This window comes from Alnus glutinosa, chromosome 3 (assembly GCF_958979055.1).
Source record: "Alnus glutinosa chromosome 3, dhAlnGlut1.1, whole genome shotgun sequence".
Classification (NCBI taxonomy): Eukaryota; Viridiplantae; Streptophyta; class Magnoliopsida; order Fagales; family Betulaceae; genus Alnus; species Alnus glutinosa.
The window spans coordinates 6,182,846-6,203,800 of NC_084888.1; the positions used below are offsets into that span (position 1 = coordinate 6,182,846).

The following is a 20,955-nucleotide window of genomic DNA, read 5'->3' on the forward strand; positions in this document are numbered from 1 at the left end:
GCTTGAATTCAAAACAAGTAAAATCACTCGTGTCTTATCAATCCTAAGAAAAAATTCAAAGAAGGATGATGAGACATGTGAGTGTGATTTGATTTATAAAATAGTTGAAGAGTGGGGTGGCGCCAACTTTTTCTTAAGAAGTAGGTTAAAGCGGTGGTGTCTGCCACGTGGAGGTTTTTTGTTAGTAGCATAATTAGGCATGCCTTTGACAATAGCCTTGCCTTTCAACTAACTCGGAAATAAGTCCAGGCTGTCAAGTCATTTGTGTTGGCATATCGAATTTCATATAATTATATAAATTAATCTTATTCTATTTATTTAATTATTCGGATTAAACTTATTAATTTTAATTCTTTAATTTTGTGTTAAGTTCCTGTAATTTGTCGACCCTACTCTTATAATAACGACTTTAGTTGATTAGCTGATAGGTTGCTTTTTTTTACTATTAAGTGTACGTAATTAGGTAAGTTAGATCGTCGCGGATAAAAATCCTTACAAAAATTTTAGGTATTTTATTGAATAAATTCTCAAGTCTCAACCATTGTTTTGAAATGAAATGATCAAATTTTTTAGTATTAGAATTTATTACCATATTTATTTTTAACAATAGGCATTATTCATCATATTTTTCAATATTTTAATGGTTCATCTCTATGTGTTCTCAAGTCTCTTTTCTTATAAAAATCTTAAAACTAGATCTTGACCACTAAAAAATCTACGTCACCTATACTATGGGCAAACACAAGGCTTGAGTTGTCCCCGAAAATTTTCAAAATTTGTTTTAAATTCTACATTTATAAATTTGTCTCCTCAAAATTATACTTCTGTCAACCCAAAATAATATTTGTGTGCCCCTTTCATTTTTTTTTTTATTTTTGCCCCCTCTTCCAACATAAAAAAACTTAAAATACCTCAAATTTATTTAATTTTCTTCCATATCCATTCGCACCTAACCAAAAACTCAATTTGGTTTGAAACTCTTATTGGTTGTTTTTTGAGTGGTTATTCTGTAGTCATTTGAATTCACAATATTTGTTTTTGGCATCACAAGTTAAGTGATTTAATCATTTATGATTGCATCATCGTTTGACTCGACTTTCAGTGTTCTTGTTTGGGACATCAGGGGATTGTTAAGAGAAAGAGTCTACACTTAAATGTACCATTTTTCTTGAACCCTATAGATCATGTATAGTTTATTTTGCTAGTCATTTATACTATTCTTCTTTTATTTTATATAAACACGCACAAATACACATATAGAGAGATTATATGTATCTATATGCTTTTGTATTTATTTAAGCCCGTCTCTCTAACGTATTAAAAATAAAATAAAAAAAATCCATCCCCTTAACCAAAAATTCTAGTTCTGCCCCTACCTATGTTGTACTTTTTTTACAGCACCTAAGCCAAATCTTGTTCTCAAAGGTATGTATGCATGTAAAATATAAAGAAATGAATGCCATTACAACAGATTAAACAAAAACGAAAAGTGATTATCTCACACATACATATAAAGGTGCATGCCTAAAGCTAACTTTCACCTTTTATGTTGAAGTTTTGTTTTCCATTGATACCTCCCTCACCTTTCTTTATCCTTCGAAGCAAAGGAAATAAGTGCATAATGATTATAATTTATCTTAAACTTGCAGGATTATTAATAAAATTAGATTTTAATTCTACCCGGAAAGCCAAATGAAAATATTGATGTGAGGAAAGCAACATGTTTTAGAGTGCATTCGAGAAAAAAAAAAAAAAAAAAAAAAAAAAAAAAAAAAAAAAAAAAAACAATTTTTATAAACTTAGGCAAAAGGGTGCGTTTTAAAAAACAAAATTTTAAAGGCAAATTGCTATTTTATCAAACGCTTAACTGGGTTTTCTAAAAATTTGTTCATTACCTGCATTTTGAAATCACTATTTTTTTTTCAAATTGCACGTTTTGGAACCACGAACAATTATAAGCCTAGTACTAAAGAATCAGAAAGTAAAATGTTCAAAATCAAAAGCTTAGATTATGAACTTCTCAAAAGGGCAAAGATAGACAAACTTTCATATTTCTAACAAATTCACATTGCCAGAAAAAAGGTGAAATGAAGTAAAAGGAGCAAATGGTCAATCTTTTTTAAGCAAGCACAAAACTAAAAGAACTATTTACAATACCAATACCAGCCAATAGACAAAACAAATCTATGTACACAAGAAAAAATGAAGAGGAGTATAATCTGTACAAGAAAGAGAAATCTATCAAATCAACATGGCAGGCAGCACTGACTATTACTTTCCTTTTCCTGTGAGAAGCCTAGTTCAAATCCAAATTCCTAATAATCTGGAGAAATATCTGAATGCTGATAATCCAGGTTTAAGCAATGAAGAAGATATGAATGACCAATGTACTATTTTCATTTCTTTACTTCAAGTTTGCCAAGGGAACCATGGAATTTAATAGACACTGCACTTTTCTATATAACTTTCACCAAACCAGAAATGGATCTGTAGGCCACACTGTGTTGGCAAGCTTTGGTTTCAAACAGAGATGAAACTCTCACCTTGAAAGATAATAAGAGCAACTAAGTTCACGTACTATCGAAAGTCATTTCCTGTTCCAATTAGAGAAGCAAAACATTTCATTAACATCTAAAACCCACATCCAGTTACTCAACCAATAGGAGTTCTGATTCATCCAGTCACCAATTACCCGACACTCCACGATCATTTTCAGTTATTTCACCAAAAAGAATCAGTCTGTTTAAATTTATATTCATTTTTTAACTTTTCTGATGACCTCCATAAGTACAGCAGTGCTCAGGTAGATCATTAAAAAAAACCGAGTTTACTGAAAAACTATATATTCTAAAGATAAATATAAAAGAAGAAAGCATTTTTCTAATAAGATGATAAGAAAAAAACTAATTGTTTCAACAGTTTAAAGGTTTATTTAATAAGTCTGTGACATAAAAGAATCCTGCTAGTTCTTGCGGTTTGAGACAAAGAAAAAGTTAAACTTGGGATCATAATGAAAATGACGTCACATAACATTTGGGTGGCCATCAATTTACTTAAGAGTTATGGTTCTCATTTCAAAGGAGAAATGTTTAAAGAAACCTTTGGATCTTAAGGGGGCCATGGCTACTATTGGACTTAGCTTAGGCCACATTGAAGTAGGCATAATTGTTGACTGGAGGAATAAGAAACTATCTTGAGAAGAGCCACAAACCTAGCTGTATCTAGGTACTAAGAGAGTGAAATAAAAATCACTACACATATTTGCAAGACACAAACATGATACCTGATCACATATGGGGCAGGCACCACTTCTTTCCATCCATTCAAGAATGCATGAGAGGTGAAAGTGGTGTTCACATCTCGTCATAATACTTGGATTCTCAGCATCATACTCTGCATTTTGGGAACAACCATTAGCTTTGAACTTCTAATTTAGTAAAGCAATGCAGAAAACACTTGATTTTACTTCCCACAAGCAGCAAACTTGAAAAGTTTTTACAATGAATGGAAACATCAGTTCCCTCATAATGCACCTTCGAGGCAAATTGGACAATCATCCTCTTCTTCAGCAACCGATACATTAGGTTCATTTAAATTTGGAATTTCTAACTTCCTTGGTGAGACACTCAAAGAATTGGCTTGAGCTTTGCAATCCGATTCCTCAAGATCTTCACATGTAGTCAAAGTTCCAAAGCTACTGCTACTAATTGTTTCTCTGCCAGACTCAGAATATGTTGATTGTGTACATCCCAAGACCAAATCATATGGCAAAGGTGCAGGAGGGGATCGGAAAGTGTCAGGGGTCGACACATCCAGACCCCAATCAATTAGGAATTCTGCTGTGAGGGCAGAGGCTGCGCCATCGTGAGATGTCAGGGACTCGTGCTCTCCCAAAGCCGGTGGACACTGCAGAAAAGAATTTAATTCTTTTCAAAAATGGTATATTAACAATATACAAAATTCTCATGAATAAATTTTCGCTATAATAATAATAAATAAATAAATAAAATAAAAAAGAAGGCAGAAAATATTTTCACTCCGAACTCCATATTGTCCTCGACCCATGAAAGGACACTGCCAAAATAGTGCACATTGCACTTAATGTGTAAGCTCATTTCCACAAGAAAAACAAGGAAAGATCTGTGCAAGTCTATCATAACTCAGGAGGAAGAAGCCAATTAAAGTATGCTTTCCCAACAGCAATTCAGAAATCTCGTCACTTCCAATATTACTATTTAGCTCTCAAAAATTCAAAATCTCATAAATCAATAATCATAACAATAAACTCATGTTTCTGCTTTACATTTGTTTTGATCACATATGTCAGAAGAGCAATTATGCAAGTGGAGATAAAATTTTGTTAACTACATATTGTCTGAATGATGATGAGATGGTGTAAGAAACTAGGGATCTAAGCTTCCAAATGGTAGTTTTAGGCTTACACTGTCAGTAGACACGAACCTTTCATATGTCTTCTCCTATATTTAAATATGCTTTCAACATCCCAGATTCACAAAAATATGCATGACTCAGTTGTCTTCCAGGTGATAAACTTGATTCAAACATTCAACTATAAACTTAAGGGCCTTCTTAGTTAACCTTTTGATATTAGGATTAGAAAACAACTTTACTAGATTTTTCAAACACCTTATGCTTGGTACAGACAATTAGCTGCAATATCTGTAAACTGACATACACTTCACTGTCCAACAAGCTCAACGCTCAAATATCCTAATCAACTGGATACTCAAACATCAGCAATAAAAATAATTCCCACTCTTAAAATACAATAGACCAAAACAGATCCAACAGCCAAGCATGTGAGGTCTGGTTGACGGAAATGTTTAAGTGGACTAGAGAAATGAAAGAAAATGTTGCTCTGATTAAAACTTTTTTGATACAGCAAGCCCCATGATCATGACTTTGTTGACCAAATAGGAGTTTGCAGTACTACAGAATTCCGGGTATCAGACTCTGGCAAGATTTTGGTTCTAAATGATGGTGGCAATAAGACAGGAATTGCACAAATACAATGGAAGAAATCAAAGAACTCATATCCTGCCAAAAGATCCAGCACCCAAAAGAGAGACATGTCTGTATATCACTTTGTTTCACCAGAGCCCTGAAAGTAGCTATTAAAGCTTCTGAAGTTTCTTTAGTTGCAGATCATAGCTGATTAAAGTGTCTTAAAACCAATTAACTAATTAAGGATAAATGAACATGTCTTCAAGAAGGAAAACATTTTCAATGGATCAGATATCTGTGTTCACACACAGAAGCAACACCAATAGGCAGCAGATTATGATGATTGCGGCAATAAATAAAGCAGTCATAGTATATGCTGATAGCCAGTCAAGCTTGAGAAACGAGGAGCACATAACAAGAATAATATGAATGTCTTGTAAAGTTAGAGAGAAGATGCTGCTGACATAGAAATAGACAGGTGTTCCGTGCAGATGAGCTTTTCTGGAAGAACAGCAGCAACCTCCCATCCCTGGAAGTTATTTCGGTTATCCACCCAAAACTGCCATTTATTGGAGCATTGTTTCTGTTATTTGGCATTGGATGACAGCCAAATGCCACATATTCAAAGTAAATAAATGTTACTACAAGTGAAAAATTTCTAAAAATAAATTATAACCCAGAGCAAAGATGTAAAACAAACATAGGGGAGTAAAATAGGGAAAACAACCAGAATCAAGTGGACAAGAGAATAACTAGTTTGCTGGATTCGTCATAGACGTAACCTAATTACGCCGTCATAGCCAAACATACAACTCTATGCCTCCCATCTGAAGTTCGCACACATTAGCAATTGCAGCTTTGACTATCATTTCTAGGGAACTCAGGCGACTAACATGAAACAGTCTAATTACAAAATTCTGCTACACATGCATCCAACTTCTCGTTAATCTGCTCTAAAGCACAATATGAGGAAATTTGATGCATATCCCATACTTCTCATGTTAAAATCACCAGGTTATGAAGTAGCATTAGGACTTTTAGCATTGCCACCACCCTTCTTCATCTCAAATGGATCAAATGGCACCAAACTTTCAAGTTTCAACATATACCCAAGTTTGTGTCTGTGTTTATGTATAAATAAGGCTAATGAAATCTGAGCATTCACATGCTTGTCTGAACTTCCTAGTTCCTACGCCTATCTCGCCAAATTCGTTATAATCAATGCTTAATTTGTTATAAGTGTCTGTCCAAGTTTTTTTTTTCCCTTAAAAAACCCCAAAAAACACTAACTAAAACAACAAACTAGGACTAAATTCAGATACAGCTACTAAAAACTAACACTACCCAGAATTTATTAAAAGATTAAAGACGAAATTAACAAACGAGCGCATCATTCTGAAGAAATTGATACAGTCAAACCCAGACCCTCCAATCATATTCAGTTTATTCCAACAACAAAAAAAAACTCGAAGTTTGTCAGAGAGAAACAGAGAGATAAACCAAGGGCATGTACACAGAAACAATAACCTTAACAGATCAAACTCGTGAAAGTCTATAGCAAGCAAGAGGCAAACTGCAAAGCTTACCACTGGAAAAGGAGAGAAATTTCCTGCAGAATTCGAATAAGGAAAGAGATATTGTAGAAGAGAGGTGTCCAAAACTTTTTCACGTCATTTGTTTTTTTGTTTTCTTCTCCTTTGTTCCAGAGTGTGCGCTCCACCCATATCTTTCTCAATAGCCGACGGGTGTACAAGTTGATCAACTTTATTTAATATTACATAATTAATTATTGGTTAGTCTTTATTTATTTTTATTTTTTTTTGTGAGTCGGCGTATGGTTGTGGTACTTTTCTTCTCTGTACGTAGTAAAACTCGTGTCGCGCCGGCTGTAAAACTGAAGTCAAGAAATACAGTGACAAGTTTTAAACATGTGACGGATGAAGAGCCTCCGACCATTTTAACAGTTGAACCATTTTTGTTTTTTCTTGCTTTTTTTGGCAAAAAAAAAACACATATTACTCCATGAAATGTTTTCAGTTCATACGTAATTACGTATGGCTCATGCAAAGGTAATAGATTGCTATTATCTTTAGAATGACAGTTTGCCTGTTGGTGTTAATGGGTCTACCTGTTAATTGCCTGCGTGTGAAAAGGTGATTGAGATGGATTAGCCAATTAAACTAATATGGATGAAAATATACGTGAAAATTATATGTATTTTGAACACATATTGATTTAATATACTGAATTAAAAGAGTTTTGTTCGGTTCGGTTTGAAAAAAAACTTTATTCGATTTATTGTGTGAAAATTTCACTTATTGAATTATCACGACTTTTTCAACGTCAACATTCAAATTATCAAAATTTGTAATGTGGGTATTCGATATATTAGCCTCTTTCAATTCAATATTTCCTACTGTTAGGGTTTTTCATTAACTCAAATGGCTAGTAAGTAAAATATCTTTTAACTACTACAAAATTTATAAATATATAAATATATCCTTATTGTTTAAAAAAAAAAAAAAACAAACAGGTGGAAGGAATTGGTGGTGACGACACACGATGTCCTTGTGACTTGTGAGTCTGTGAAAACCTAAATCGAAGTACGTAGTTTGACATTTTTCGCTCCTTCCATTAGGATTTAATAAAATATATATATCTTAACATATGAATGATTAAAAAAGATTGATACATCAACATCAACATTGCATGCAAAGTCTAGTAATTTGTTTTTCAATGTCACTTCATAGGTAAGTGAAGTTCTTCATTTATAATTTTAAGAGTAATATCCTATTATTTTACATTATTTATCCTAGTGGAAAGCAAAGATACCAAAGAAGAAAAGGAAAACTTTATTAAATTTATTACGTGAAAACTTCACTTACCACCTGAATTATCACGACTTTTTCAATGTCAACACTCAAATAATCAAAATTTGCAATGTGAGTATTCGATGTATTAGCTTCTTTTAATTATCTCCTATATTTAGGGTTTTTTCGTTAATTCAAATGGCTAGCAAGTAAAATATCTTTAACTTCTACAAAATTTATAAATATATAAATATACCCTTACTTTACAAAAAAAAAAAAAGAGAGGGGAGGGGAAGGAGGCCGACAAGGAGTTGGCGACGACACACGGTGTCCTTGTGAGTCAGTAAAGACCTAATTGGAGTACGTAGTTTGACATTTTCGCTCCTTCCATTAGGATTTAATAAAAAAAATATTAACATATGAATGATTAAAAAAGACATCAACAACAACAATGCAAATTCTAGTAATTTGTTTTTCAATGTTACTTCATGAGTAAGTGAAGTTCTTCATTTATAATTTTAAGAGTGATGCCTCATTATTTTACATTATTTATCCTAGTGGAAAGCAAAGATGCCAAAGAAGAAAAGGAAAACTTTCGACAGCAAGTTTTGCTATCTTTCCATGCCCACTTTCTCCCTTCGTCCACGTATATATATATATATAAAGGCAGTGCCAAACAAGAATCTTGTTTAAAGACCCAATTTTACTTGTGTTTTACCTCATTTTTATTTAAGACCCAATTTTCATTTTCAATTTTTGAGTTTTAGGTTAGTTTTAATCCAACAATTCTGTCCACTTTTTCATTAAATTGAATAATATAAATAACCTAAGATTATGATCATAACCCCAAGATGAAAAAAAATCAATAATAAATAAATAAAGCACAGGGTTGGGTAAAGCTGTTGCCACCTACTCAGCCACCACCGTGAGCATGAAAGACTTTGCTTCTAAAAAAAGTTTATATATTATATACATTTAATGTGTCGAGGAATGTATAGAAATTCTTTATATATTATATAAAACTTATTTTTATACTTGTAGGATGTGTTGATGAGTATATAGACATTTCAATGTAAGAAATTACATAAGTGTCCCTTATGTCATATTTAATTTGATGTAACGGTTACGGCTTTTAATTACTGTAACGGTAATTATAATAAATATATTCAATATGATTTAAACAGTTTTTTATATTCCACATTATGATTCATGAAAATAACGGTTTTTTATATTAATTATTCTGATTTAATTCCTTGATGGGAGAAATAAAATCAACTAACCATTAAAGATGAGGGTCCCTGGCCTACCTATATAAAGAGCCATGTGTATCCATCTATTGGCATCTGTAGGCATAGGTCAGAAGATCTTCAATCTAAATTTTATTTTGCAGAATTTATGTTTATCGCTAAAGCTTCTTCATATGTTTGAGCAAAAATGGCTGGAGGTATTTATATTTAATTCCGCTGCTTATTTTATTTAATTAACATTTTATTTACTATTATGCTTACATGTGGTATCAGAGCCAGCCTCTATGCCAATTTGTTCAGCTTTTAGTTTTGGCAATTTTTTCATCGGTTGCAATTGTGTAAATTTTCTATGCATAAAATTTTGCATCTGTTTATTGTTCATTTCACATACTGTTGTTTTTGTAGTTTTACATACATGCCTAAAATGTTTACATAAAGCATGAAAAACTACATCTTTTATTAATAGAAACTCACACTAATTTGTCTGAATAATTGTTAGCAATAAAGAAATTTTGCTTCTTCACATATTCTGGATAATTTTGGAAGATAACTTCAAACTCTTACCCGAAAATCTCAATCCAAAATCGAAACCCACTGCCCTCCACTGTTCAGATCCACTGCCATGAAATCTCCACCGTTTGATATCTTCAATATCACCGACATACAGTAGGCGCCGGTGGCTGGCGTCGATCGAAGAAGGAGAGGCCGCTTCTAGCGGCCTTTCCCCGTCACCGGGACTGGCGGCCCTTACGGGCCAACTGTTTCCTGAACCAACGGCGACCCAGATGGGTCGCCGTGCTGCTAAGCAGTGGCCTATCAAGGCCGCTGCATGTGGTGGCAGCGTGGAGTGTAAGGGTGGCCGGCAAAAAAAAAAAAAAAAAAAGGAGGCGCAGGGGAGATGTTTTCAGGTCAAAAGGGTTAATAATTTTGGGTTATTGGGTGGGCTTTTGGGTTAGCCTGATCCAGTTAAAAAAAAAAAAAAAAAAAAAAAAAAAAAAAAAAAAAAAAAAAAAAAAAAAAAAATTGTTATCAGGTGATCTGACCCAAAAGCCCAAGTGGCCCATTCGGATTTTATCATCTAATAGCCCAATATCTAGCAGCCCATCCAGAATTAAAAATAAAAGAAATATTGCTTATGTTGTGTGGGGTTTAGATCTTGAGTTCTTTAAAGGGTTTAAGACTACTAAGACCATTGGGTCATAAGTTTTATTATGTCTTTATATTGCAATTTTATTTGTCTTATAATTTTTCATTATTCAATATTAAAATTATTGTTTCTTTAATACTTGAACTTATGGATATATTCAACTGTTTAATTTATATTGTTTAAATATAAAATTGCTTGATGCCTAGACCTAAGAATAATTAACAATACCATACATGCTGGTGTGTTTACAGTAATATCCAAGAATGCAATGTTTAGAAAAGTTCTGGCTAAGGAAAGTCTTGGGATTTAAGTGTGTCCGTTGTGACCCCCCTCACTTTCCTGGGAACTCACCTGGTTGCACCTTGGAAAATGCTGTTTACCCCATTTAGGTATTGGTTTGTTATATTCTTGGGGCTATTTGTGGGCATCTATACAGTTAATAGATGTTAATGAAGTCGTAATTATTATAATATTTTTGGAAGAGCCACAGCATCCCAATTTTAGAATAATAATTACATCAGGGTTATATACATGGGCTTCATATAGAAAAATTAACATCGATTATGTAATTAATTCATAAATTTAATTGTTAATCCCCACAGGGAAGTTTTTATTTTTATGACTTAATTAGAATAAGATAATAAATTTAATATTAAAAATAAAATTTCTCTTAGGCCCACAGGTACGGAGAATTTTATTTATTAATATTTAAATTTATTAGTCTTATTAATAAAGGGTAAATTCCATGCGTGATGCAACCTTTGCTCACAGGTAGGTTGAAATTTACTATTTACTATTTAAATTGGCATTGGCTAATTTAAAATAAAGTTACTTCATAGCATTAAAGTATTTATTTTATTTTCTTAGTTATTGCAGCTATTCATATTACTCTACTTTTGGTAGTTTTATATTCCAATACTTTAAGGTAATATTTTTTCTGACTGAAAAATGATTAATATGCTTTTTTCACTTGGGGTGTTAGAAACTTGGCGCTCTGTGTGGACAAACCACCTACTCCCACGGAATTAAGTATGCCATATGAGATTATTAAGTATGAACGGTGGGAGTGATCTAATCACCTAAGTTAGATGTTCATGAAATCTCATGTTAATTCAAACAAAACTTGGCCAGCACCCTAATGAAAAAAAAAAAAGCTTTAAAGATAAACATTTTATAGTTTCTAAAGTATTTTTAATCCTATTATGGGAATGAAGGATATTATAACTTAGCCTAAGTCCATAAAGATTGAGATTTTTGAGTCATTATTGGTCTATTTCATTTTTTGAATTCTCTCTTCTAACTAAATATAGAATTTTATCTTGAGGCATACATAAGGATAAATGGTTAGTAAAGTAACTTCCAACCATGTATGTTCAAGAATATGAGAGAATCTATAAAGTGTTCACATGGTTACTCATGTTAAGGGAAAGACCGATAAATGCAATCATGCCCAACTGTTAAAAGCATGAGAATAAGGTGCCAATAAAGTATTATGGTAATCAAGACACCTATTTCTCCTGCAATAATGAAAATTAATGGCATATAAAGAAATATTGCATGAAGTATAAGAAATGACTTAAAATAAAGATAATCTCATATATCTAGTATGTCGTAAATCTCTTTTAGTGACTCATTCAAATATGTTGTGAATTGATTATGGTTTAACAATCCACATTGTTAACAAATGCTGAACACGTGTTTATAATTGAAGGTTATTGGGATTTATAGATTAATTTTAAAATTCAGTTATTTTTTGACCTCAATAATGTTTTAAATATTCCAGAATTTTCAAGAAAATTTTAATTTATATTTTAGCTTGTTAAATAAAATTTCAATTTTTTAACTTGAAATTTTTATTTAGGGTGGAATATTAGTTGATGGTTTATTAAAATTTATCTATATCCCAACTTTGAAGCAAATTCATTGTTTATTTCTGCATATTTGTTGACGTAAAGTATAGTCTTTGAGAATTTAAAGAAATGTTCTTGTTATGGCTTTGGAGATTGAAATATATCTCCATACAGAAAATAAAAGTCGGTAATTTACTGACTTTGGTACTTGTGTGGATTGCATAAGGGAAAGCATACCAACAAGACCACTAAAGATGTTAAAAAGAGCATTTTGAAATTCTTGAGATGATACACATTGATAGGTGTTGACCTTTTCATACTCACTGCCTAAATGGTCAAAGATATTTTTTTTATCTATTTTAGTGATGACCATATAAGATTTATGTATCTCTATCCTCTAAAATAATAAGTCTAAGGTATTGAAAGCATTCAATACCTATAAGGTAGAAGAAGAGAAACAACATGAAGATCATAAGATCTAATATAGGCAAAAAGTATTATGGTAGGTACACATAAAAGGGGAATTGATTAGTAATACTAATCTTCTATTACCCTTACAGAATAAAGTCTTGAAAACCGTTGTGTATATGTTAAATAGGATTCCATTTAAGGTTGTCCTTAAGACACCTTTAAAAGTATAAAATAGATGGAAGCCAAGTTTAAATTTACACATAAGGGGTTGCCTTGCTAAGGAGGGGGTTTATAATCCTCGCCTAAGGAAATTAAATTCAAGAACAACCAGCGGATTTTTTATAGGCTATACAGTAACCTCAAAGGGGTTCTAGGTTTTATTATCCTTCATAGAATCCTAAAGTTGTTGATTGTAAAATTTTTAGAGGATGTTGAACCTAGTGGGAGTGTTTATCCTCAAAGGTTTTACTTAGAGGAAATACGAGAGTTGACTAAGACTCCTTCATATAAAGGATGTTTGATTGTACTTATGGAAAATCAAATTGATTACCTTGAACTACAATCAGTTTTGAAATTGTCAACTCATGAATAATAGGTTCGGTTTGAATCTACTTAGACTTTGCAAAATGCAGAGGAAGTAGAATTAAGAAAATCCTATAAAATAAGGAGATCAACAATTCTTAGTGATTATGTTGTATACCTCATAGAGTCTGATGTTGACATTAGACATAAAGATGATCCAAAATTGTTTTCGCATGCTATGAGTGGAGAAAACTCCACATTGGGGTTCAATGCCATGAAGTAAGAGATAAGTCCATGGCTAAAAGGTCAAGCTAGATTCGTAGCCAATAGTTTTACTCGTAAGGAAAGACATTGATTACCATGAAACATTATATTCAGTGTCTAAGAATGGTTCAGCAAGATAACCATAGCATTAGTAGCTCATTTTAATCTAGAGCTACATCAAATGAATGCGAAACAACTTTCTTGAATGGGGATCTTAAAGATGAGGTTTACATGAAACAATCAAAAGGTTTTATAAATAACAGTCAGAAAGCTTGCAAATTAAAGAATTCTATTTATGGGTTGTAACATATCTCTCATCGATGATATACTTTTTACAAGGTTATTCCTTTATTGTTTATTAAAAACCTTGTTAAATAGTGTATATTCCTTAAGGTCAGTGGGAGTGAAGTAATCTTTCTAGACCCATATGTAGATAGTATTTTTTTTTTTTTTTTGCAAGTGGTAATTCAGGTTTGCTACATTAAGTTCATTTTTTACAAAACTTTGAAATGAAGGATTTGGGTGAAACCTCTTATGTTTTTGACATAGAGATTCACAAGAGACATAAAGCACATTAATATTGTCTCGGAAGGCCTACATTGAATAAGTTTTGGAAAGATTTACAATGAAAGATTTTGCACCTTCAGTAGCAACTAAGAGGGACAAATTTAGTACATATTAAATGTCCCAAAATGTATTGGAACAAAGGGCAGATGAAAGGTCTTTTATAAGCATCTGCATTATGCAACCTAATGCAATCATAGACTTGCATTAGATTATAACTATTGGACTCACAGTAAGATTACTGAGTTAACAAAGTGCTGCAAATAAAGTTTTGCGGTATATACAAGAAACCAAGGAAAACAACTTAACCTAAAGATACACTACCATTTGGTGGTGGTTGGTTATTCAGATTTTGAATTTTGCTGATTGTGTAGATAGTAGAAAGTCTACTTTATGGTATATATTTTCTTATTGAGGCATATATCATAAAGATGCAGAAAGCAGACTATAATTGCTACGTCTACCAAGAAAGTTAAAATTTCTTACATGCTATGAATTTCACTACACAGGCATGATGGATGAGATATTTTATTAAAAGTTTCAATATTGTCGATTTTACAGTTAGACCATAAAGATATTCTGCGATAATTCTACTATAGTTTTCTTTTATAAGAATAAAGAGTAGAAACAGAAGTAAATCGACATCAAGTATCTTAGTATGAGAGATAACATTAAGAGACATAAAATGTTTATTGAGCATATAAGTATTGAATTAATGATTGCGGATCCTATGACTAAAAGTTTACCGGTAAATAAAGTATAAAGTCATGCGGAGTATATGAAATTCATTAATTCATTTTTACTTAGTTTCTCTTTATTCAGTCTATAGACATCAAGTTATTGTTTATAAAGTTTTGTGCACATTTGTTATATCATCCATGGGAATAAAACTAAAGTAGGACCTGAATAACTTATGATAAGTTTATTCATAAAGTTTGATTGTCCATATAGTGCTCATTTAGAGAATATTTTATATGTAATACATGGAATGGACAACTTATTATATAAAGTTTTGCCGCCATGATTCATGTGTAGTATTCCTTATGTGAGTGGGAGGATTTCATGAATTGTTGGAATAAATAAAGTGATAATCATATTGAAGAACCAGACATCATAAGGGAATTATATGTGTCAAAAGGGCCAAGTGGGAGAATGTAAGAAATTACATAAGTGTCCCTTATGTCATATTTAATTTGATGTAACGGTTACGACTTTTAATTACTGTAACGGTAATTATAATAAATATATTCAATATGATTTAAACAGTTTTTTATATTCCACATTATGATTCATGAAAATAACGGTTTTTTATATTAATTATTTTGATTTAATTCCTTGATGGGAGAATAAAATCAACTAACCATTAAAGATGAGGGTCCCTGACCTACCTATATAAAGAGCCCTGTGTATCCATCTATTGGCACCTGTAGGCATAGGTCAGAAGATCTTCAGTCTAAATTTTATTTTGCAGAATTTCTGTTTATAGCTAAAGCTTCTTCATATGTTTGAGCAAAAATGGCTGGAGGTATTTATATTTAATTCCGCTGCTTATTTATATTTAATTAGCATTTTATTTACTATTATGCTTACATTCAAAATATGAAAAATTCTCGAAAACAACTAAAAAAATTAATGTAAAAAAAATTATAAGTTACATTTATATGTTTTAAATGATAATCAACTAGAATTTAATTGTCATTTATTTTGTTACTTATATTAATTTTATAATCAATTTTTGTTTCAGCTCTTTCTTTTAATCTTGTATCTAATCAAACGACATTATGAGGCATTTGGATGGGGGTAATCTCCCATAAATCCTAATGATTACTTCATTTGGTTGTATTTAAGTGGGAAAAATCTAGATACCCAAGAGAATGTGAATTCCCTTCTAATTTTTAAAGAGGTGAAAATCCACATTTCCTTAGCTCGAGAATGTGTATTTTCTTTTAATTGTCCACATTCCATATATTTTATTAATAAGACGCTAAATTTTTCTACACACACTTACAAATAGTGTGTGTGTGTATATATATATAAATATAAATAATTCACATATTGAAGAATGAAAGAAAAATTACAGTTATCAAAAAGCCTTATGCACTCAAAGAAACATGATGTGTAAACCAAACATGATACGTACTCTCGTATTCTAAAAAATCCTATTAGATTCGTAATCATTTTCAAACATGGGAATAGTCACATTCCTGTAAATTCAAAATTTTCAAATATCACATTCCTAATAATGTAAATATCGGAAAAATGTTAGATTTTATGAACCATATGCCACGTTAGTGTACTTTCCAATATTTATCAGGGAGAAATGATACACTTACACATCTCTTATATATTTTTTGTATATCTACGTACAACTAAGTTTCAAATCCATCATTAAATTTGTGAGTCCCATAAATCTAAAGATAAATTTAAAAATGAGATGTACAAGAGATGTAAAAGTAGTATTTCTTATTTATCAGTACAGTGGGTAGACAACATCAATTACGCGTCATTATAGAGATGCAAATTAATCAAATGTTAATCAAATAGATAACCCAATACAAATTTTGGATTTTCAAAATTTAGGTTAATAATTAATGATCAAACATATCTAAGTCAATGTCGTTGACTTTACATTGAAAGTTTTTTGCCTTGACAAGTCATTTTGTAACTGATGTCGTGGGTTAGTTAATAAAAGATAGTTAACAAATATATGTATATATAGAGAGAGGGAAAAGTGGCATATCAATGAGCAATTAGAAACTGGAGATATTCCCGTTCAAAAAAAAAGAAAGAAAAGAAAATGGAGATATATCCCGTGTTTTGACCGCCTTGTCGGTCTTTAACGGTTGTTTCCACCCTATCAGCATATGCTGTCCAAATGCCGCTTATCTTCAATCCCCACCGTCTATTTCAAACGACAATTCTCCTTCCCGCCAACCCCCTTCTCAGCTCAAACCAGCCAAAACGCCCCAAAACACGGAGACCCATCTCACGGAACCTACTCGCCTCTCCCTCTAAGCCGACTCAGAGCTAAAATGACTGTTTCCGAGTCAACCCATTTCACCGACCCTCGCTCAGCCCATTCTTTTTGCTCCGACGCCCTCAAAGTCTCAGCCAAAATGGGTTTTCTTCCCGAAGGAAAACAACTACATGCACATATAATAAAGTTGGGATTGTATAACGCGTTGTCCTCGCAAAATCATATCTTGAATGTTTATGTCAGGTGCAAGGAGTTCAATGATGCACATAGACTGTTCGGTGAAATGCGTGTTAGAAACGTGGTGTCGTGGAATACAGTGATTTCTGGTGTTGTTGACTGTAGTAGCAATAATAGGTCGAATCTGTATCTGGGTTTTTCTTATTTTAGGAGAATGTTGTTGGAAAAGGTAGGGCCAGATGATATAACTTTTAATGGTATGTTTCGTGCATGCATTGAGTTGGATGATGTTGTGATTGGTAGAGAATTGCATTGTTTCGTGATGAAAGTGGGGTTTGACTTGAATAGTTTTGTTGGTAGTGCCCTTGTCAATTCGTATGCAAAATGTGGCTTGGTGGAAGATGCGAGGCGTGCTTTTGATGGTGTTTTGTCTAGAGATTTGGTTTTGTGGAATGTGATGGTGTCTTGCTATGTTTCAAATTGTTTGGTTGAAGAGGCTCTTGGGGTCTTCAATTTGATGCGGTTGGGAGGTTTGAAGGGAGATGAGTTTACATTTAGTAGCCTGCTGAGTTCTTGTGGTGCTTTGGGATCTTGTAATTTGGGAAAGCAGATCCATGGCCTCATCGTTAGAAAGTCATTTGACTTAGATGTTCAAGTGGCGAGTGTGCTCATTGATATGTATGCAAAGAGTGAAAATATAGATGATGCTCGCAAGGCTTTTGATAGGATGACCATTAGAAATGTTGTGTCTTGGAACACTATGATTGTGGCCTATGGACATTGTGGAGATGGGAAGGAGGCTATGAATCTTCTCCGGGAAATGATCCAGGCAGATTTCTGTCCTGATGAATTAACTCTTTCTAGTATCCTTAGTTCATGTGGCAACGTGTCTGCCACTAGTGAAATTATGCAGGTCCACGCTTTCACTGTTAAGTTTGGGTTTCAATTATTTTTATCAATTTCCAATGCTCTGATACATGCATATTCCAAGTGTGGTAGCATCCTTGGTGCATATGAATGTTTTAGATCTGTTTTGGAGCCTGATCTTGTTACATGGACCTCGATTGTATGTGCATATGCATTCCATGGTCTTGCCAGAGAAGCTACGAACTTATTTGAGAAGATGTTATCTTATGGCATGAGGCCAGATCCAATCATTTTTCTTGGGGTTCTCTCTGCCTGTAGCCACGGGGGGCTGGTAAAGGAGGGGCTTCATTACTTCAATTTAATGACCAATTACTACCAAATTGTTCCACACTCAGAGCATTATACCTGTCTTACTGACCTCCTTGGCCGAGCTGGTCTTTTGGATGAGGCATTTGATGTTTTGACCTTAATGCCAATAGAAACTGGGTCGAACACCTTGGGAGCATTCATTGGGGCATGCAAAGTCCATAAGAATGTGGAATTAGCAAAGTGGGCTGCAGAAAAGCTATTTGCATTAGAGCCGAACAAGCCTGTAAATTATACTTTAATGTCTAACATGTATGCTTCTGAAAGAAGTTGGCTTGATGTGGCAGGAGTACGCAAAATGATGAGGGACAGATGTGATTCTAAAGTTCCAGGTTATAGCTGGATGGAGATTGCTGGTGATGTTCATACGTTTGTGTCAAGTGATAAATCCCACCCACAATCTGTTGAGTTGTATGCTGTGTTAGGAACATTGCTTAGGTTGATGAAGGAGGAAAATTCCATATTTTCCATGTTAAAGCTGACAGTTTTCTAGTTGATCATGCACTTAACTTCCCTTGCTGATCCAGAATTTTCTCTTAAAGAAGAACCCCTCGAGTGGTCATTTTGCTTCTCATTCCGAAGGATTGGCAAGCTTTTTTAACATTATTAATATATTTTAATAAAGTGTCCTAAACTATAGTTACAGTTTCTCCAGTTGTGTATGATTATATGTACATATGTCAGTCTAACATTGATTTTTCATGAGTACAACCGGTACTATGATAATCTTCTATTGTTCCAAATGATCCAGTCCTTAGAACACTGATAGCAGATATCCAACTATTTTTTCTAAATTTAAGGAACAAAATTACTTTTTGCTTCCCTATAAAAAATCATTTCATAATAGATTCTCTTATATTTCCATACATCAATTAAATACTTTCTTTATTCTTTTTCTTACTTTCCTACTTTTTGTCATTTTTATCATTATATAATTCATTCATTGGGTTCATTAGGTACCTCTGTAGATACCCAAGGGTTTGGGAGAAACATAGAGAAACTGGTGTGGGTGATTTTTTTGGGACTTTTTTCAAAATTTTCAGAAACTCTCCCTCTTTGCAAAGCACTCACAAAGGAGGCGGGAGAAGATTTTACTAGGGAGACAAAAAGCTCTCACAGAGGAGGTGGGGAGATTGTCTTTTATATTCACCATATTCTGAATTGTTTGGAACTTCTTAAGTTCGAATTCAATTTAAATGGACAACTGAGATATTCTAAAAATTAGTGTTCCTATCCCACATCGATCCTAAATATCAATGCTCTTTACTATCTTTATGTTCTTAAAATAGACATTGAGAAAGGATTCTTGCTATCTTGCAATCTTCAACCAACTGCATAATAACTCTAGCTATCAATCTCTACCAACTGTTGTTCTATTCAATAATTTAAAAACCAAACAATCACTAGCAATTCAAACAGCATTTGATTGGCTTCTAATCAAAGGTTGAGATTCTATAGTTACTTTTAATGGTCCCATTAAAAGTAAAATAACAGAGATTTACTTTTAAGTATATAGTAGTGGCGTCCATAAAAAGTTAACTACATAAATCTCTGTTATTTTGAAATTCTAGAATAAAAGTTGAGATTAAGAACTTGTAATTTGTGAACTTGATTTGTGGAAAAATGTACTGCAAAAGTGACTACTTTGTTGCTATCTTATTTTAGCAGTATTAGCATTTTGAAAATAGCTTGGAGAGTTTGAACAAAGGGGGTTTTATGGGGTTTTACTTTTCATGCTTACCTTTAGACATTAAATGACTTGACTAACATAACAATATTCTTTCTTTTCCTATTCTCTTCGATTCCTATAATCAAACTTCTCAACTTTAGACCCGTAGTGATTAAGACCCAGAGTTTGAAAGAAAAGGTTTTCTCTCATTCATGCTTTGCCCCGTTATTGACCGGTTTTGGCTCTATACTACCTAGTAATGTCTCTCACGTTTTTGTTAAAGTATTGATTAAATTACTAAATTTACTTTTTTCTATTAGTTTAAATCACCATTTATCTTAAAAGTTTAAGCTGATAATAATAATTAAATTTAATCATTTAATCAATATTTTAACACGATCAAGACGTCGAAAAACCCAAAACGGTAGTCCTTCAACGGGCTCTCCCTCCAAGTGCCAACCACCATTTCTGTCTGGAGGTAGTTTGTGAGGATGCTTGCTCAACCAACAATCATTTTAGTACAAGTTTTTGGTGGAAAACTAACTCTGATTATGACCATGAATGTCCGTGATATCTTACCCTAATACCTAAATAACATGAAACCCAATACCAAAAAGGAAAATATTAAAAAAATAATAATTATAATTAAAAAAAAAAAATTACGGCAATTCTTCCTTTTTTTATTTTGCTGCCTTTTTCCTCTTCTTTTAGAATTATTGAATATTCTAGATTGTCCGGAATAGTTCTAATGTGACAAAGGGTTGACTTTGACTTGGATATCCACAAAGATATGGCATAAACATTGTCCATGTTCATCCATTATTTGAGGTTGTTGTCATACAGCTATTTTTTATTTTCTTTTAATAAGATAGAAATACATGCAAATAAGAAAATAAAATATATGGTGGAGTTGCGTAGGGAAGAACCTGTGGTGGCAAACAATTGGGAGGTGTGATTATGATTTATGGGTATGGTTTGTAAGCAAATAAGATTAAATAAATCGATTTTTGCAAATTCAAAAAGTAAATAAGACTAGAAAAAAGAAGAAGAGAGTTTAGGTTTGTTTACAAGTCAAGTATAATCATTTAGAGTTGATCAATCTCGACACATATTTATGAA

At 32.7% G+C, this 20,955-nt stretch overlaps 2 protein-coding genes across 4 annotated transcripts; one reads left to right on the plus strand and one right to left on the minus strand.

Annotated features, from left to right (window-relative positions):
• Positions 1-2,132: 2,132 nt before the first annotated feature.
• On the minus strand, positions 2,133-6,700 carry LOC133862199 (probable E3 ubiquitin-protein ligase RHB1A). 3 transcript variants are annotated; one of them, XM_062297961.1, is made up of 5 exons: positions 6,552-6,700; positions 5,430-5,548; positions 3,534-3,906; positions 3,284-3,393; positions 2,133-2,594 (listed from the first exon to the last, which is right to left on the minus strand). In XM_062297961.1, the coding sequence occupies exons 2-5, from the start codon at positions 5,490-5,492 to the stop codon at positions 2,571-2,573; spliced, it is 570 nt and encodes a 189-aa protein (XP_062153945.1). In that variant the 5' UTR covers positions 5,493-5,548; positions 6,552-6,700; the 3' UTR covers positions 2,133-2,570. The 3 variants fall into 3 exon arrangements, with proteins under 3 accessions (XP_062153945.1, XP_062153947.1, XP_062153946.1); XM_062297963.1 differs by having other exon boundaries at positions 5,430-5,524; positions 6,552-6,690; XM_062297962.1 differs by having other exon boundaries at positions 6,493-6,644.
• A 9,821-nt stretch (positions 6,701-16,521) lies between these two features.
• Positions 16,522-18,915, plus strand: LOC133864555 (pentatricopeptide repeat-containing protein At2g46050, mitochondrial). Its single transcript, XM_062300928.1, has one exon. It carries the CDS (start codon positions 16,645-16,647, stop codon positions 18,658-18,660), a length of 2,016 nt encoding a protein of 671 aa, XP_062156912.1. The 5' UTR covers positions 16,522-16,644; the 3' UTR covers positions 18,661-18,915.
• Positions 18,916-20,955: the final 2,040 nt, after the last annotated feature.

Bases quoted from the DNA above. Each gene is read 5' to 3' on its own strand.
- LOC133862199 (XM_062297961.1), bottom strand. From the start codon at position 5,492: ATGGGAGGTTGCTGCTGTTCTTCCAGAAAAGCTCATCTGCACGGAACA. The intron at 3,394-3,533 runs GTGCATTATGAG...CCCAAAATGCAG, and splicing joins TTGTCCAATTTGCCTCGAAG to AGTATGATGCTGAGAATCCA. The intron at 2,595-3,283 runs GTATCATGTTTG...TAATTGGAACAG, and splicing joins CCTGCCCCATATGTGATCAG to GAAATGACTTTCGATAGTAC.
- LOC133864555 (XM_062300928.1), top strand. From the start codon at position 16,645: ATGCTGTCCAAATGCCGCTTATCTTCAATCCCCACCGTCTATTTCAAA.